General features: G+C 38.3%; 1 protein-coding gene across 1 annotated transcript in view; it reads left to right on the top strand.

The window, feature by feature from the left end:
- The window catches only part of SMIM14 (small integral membrane protein 14), a 78444-nt gene that overhangs the window by 71848 nt on the left and 4780 nt on the right, over window positions 1–1816 (top strand). The window contains exon 3 of the mRNA XM_007947138.2: window positions 109–251. Coding sequence (XP_007945329.1) covers window positions 109–251 — 143 coding nt within the window. The remainder of the gene's footprint in view (window positions 1–108; window positions 252–1816) is intronic.

Here is a 1816-nt window from a genome sequence, read left to right as displayed (position 1 = left end):
ACTATGCCACCAGAGCTCCCTGATAAACATTAGAATTTGTTTTTATGTTTACCTAACAATATTATAATCACGCTTCAGTTTTTGTTACAAATACATTTTTGTCTTTAGTACCGGGACCCTCTGGTGATAATGGCATCAGTATTACCATGATCTTGATGGCCTGGATGGTTATTGCAGTGATCTTGTTCTTGCTGAGACCTCCTAATCTAAGAGGATCCAACTTACCTGGGAAACCAACCAGTCCTCATAATGTAAGTGTTGTGGATTATAAATACTTTTTAGTTTGGGGCGGGGGGGGGGGGAGGAGTTTGTTTTAACTGAAATATCTAAATTAGTGAAAGGAAGATTAACTTGTAGAGTGAGTTTTTCTTATTTAGTCCTAGTATATCATGGAGCCCCCAGGGGCTTTGTCTGCATTGAGTTACATGTAAAAGCACAAACGAGTAGTCCAAAAAGAATTTAAAAACAAAGTTCAATATTTACTCACATGAGAAACATCAAAAATTATTCCTTTCCTAACCTACAGCAATTTTTCTCAAATTCCAGTCCTCCGTTCTCCAGTTGTAGTCACTTCACAGTTGTTCCCTTGCCTCTCATGCTTCTAGCTCCCTAAACTCTCTTACTAGTTCCAGCTCGGTTATTTTTTCCCCTCTTCTCTCTCTTTCTGTCTTAGTTATTAAATACAATAGAGCCACTGAGCCTGTCTGGGTAAATCCTGTTTTCCTCTTGTTTTTTCACATCCTATTCCTGTCAAACCCATTCTTCCAGTTCTGCTTCACAGTAGATCAGCTGAGCTGGTAAAAGGGAAAGTTAGGAGTCACTAGTATTGATAAATCTTGATAGTCATGATGACAACCATTTTTGTCATTATTGTCTGCCAACGACTCAGTTCCAACTCATAGCAACCCAGTGTGACAGAGCAGAAGTGCCTCCACAGGTTTTCCTAGGCTGTAACGTTTTTGAGAATAGATCACCATAACTTTTCTCCCGTGAAGGAGCAAGTGGATTCAAACTGCTGATCTTTAGGTTAGCAGCCGAGCTCTTTAACCATTGTGCCACCAGGGCTCCTTATAAACATCTTTAGAAACTTTTAAATTAAAAATATGATGAAGCAACCCAGCAGGGAGTTTTCAGTATTATTTTTAATGGCACTTCCATTAAAGGATTACTTTTAACTTTTCAGAGCTGGTATTTACATTATGTTTTTTTGTTTTCCATTTGATGTAGATAATATCTCTTTAAAAGTACTTCCTGATGTATTCACTTATTAAAGGCCTAACTATCCTACTAATTCTCTTCTCAACCTTTACCATGGAAATTTCTAAAATAATTGCTTCTTTACTAGAAGAAAGTTCAGTTAGACTGATTTCTTATATAGGGGAAAGCAAATAAGCAGTGTTACCAGGTCAGTGTTTTGGTCTTCTTCCAGAGCACCACATCTAGGTAAGTAGTATGCTGGCTTTAATTAAGATATAAAGCATCATTAACACTATATAAAGGAGCTCTGGTAGCAAAGTGGATAAGGTACCTGGCTGCTAACCAGAAGGTCAGTGATTCAAACCCACTAGCCACTCTGCAGAAGGAGGATGGTATGATCCACTTCCATAAAGATTTACAGCCTTGGAAATCTAATGGGGGTCACTGTGAGTCAGAATTGACTCGATAGCAGTTGAGTTTGGTTTGGTTTTTAGAGCAAAGAGGGGTCGCTATGAGTCGGGGCCGACTCGACAGCAAACAACAACATATAAAACAACTTAAACTTACTTTGTTTTTTCTTGAAGAAGGGATATTCATAAAACAGCTTGCATATTGCCTT

Source organism: Orycteropus afer, unplaced genomic scaffold (genome assembly GCF_000298275.1).
Source record: "Orycteropus afer afer isolate SDZICR_OR568_19922 unplaced genomic scaffold, OryAfe1.0 scaffold00176, whole genome shotgun sequence".
In the NCBI taxonomy this organism is placed as follows: Eukaryota; Metazoa; Chordata; class Mammalia; order Tubulidentata; family Orycteropodidae; genus Orycteropus; species Orycteropus afer.
The sequence above is the reverse complement of the archived record's forward strand: the minus strand, read 5'-3'. Positions and strand labels throughout refer to the sequence as shown.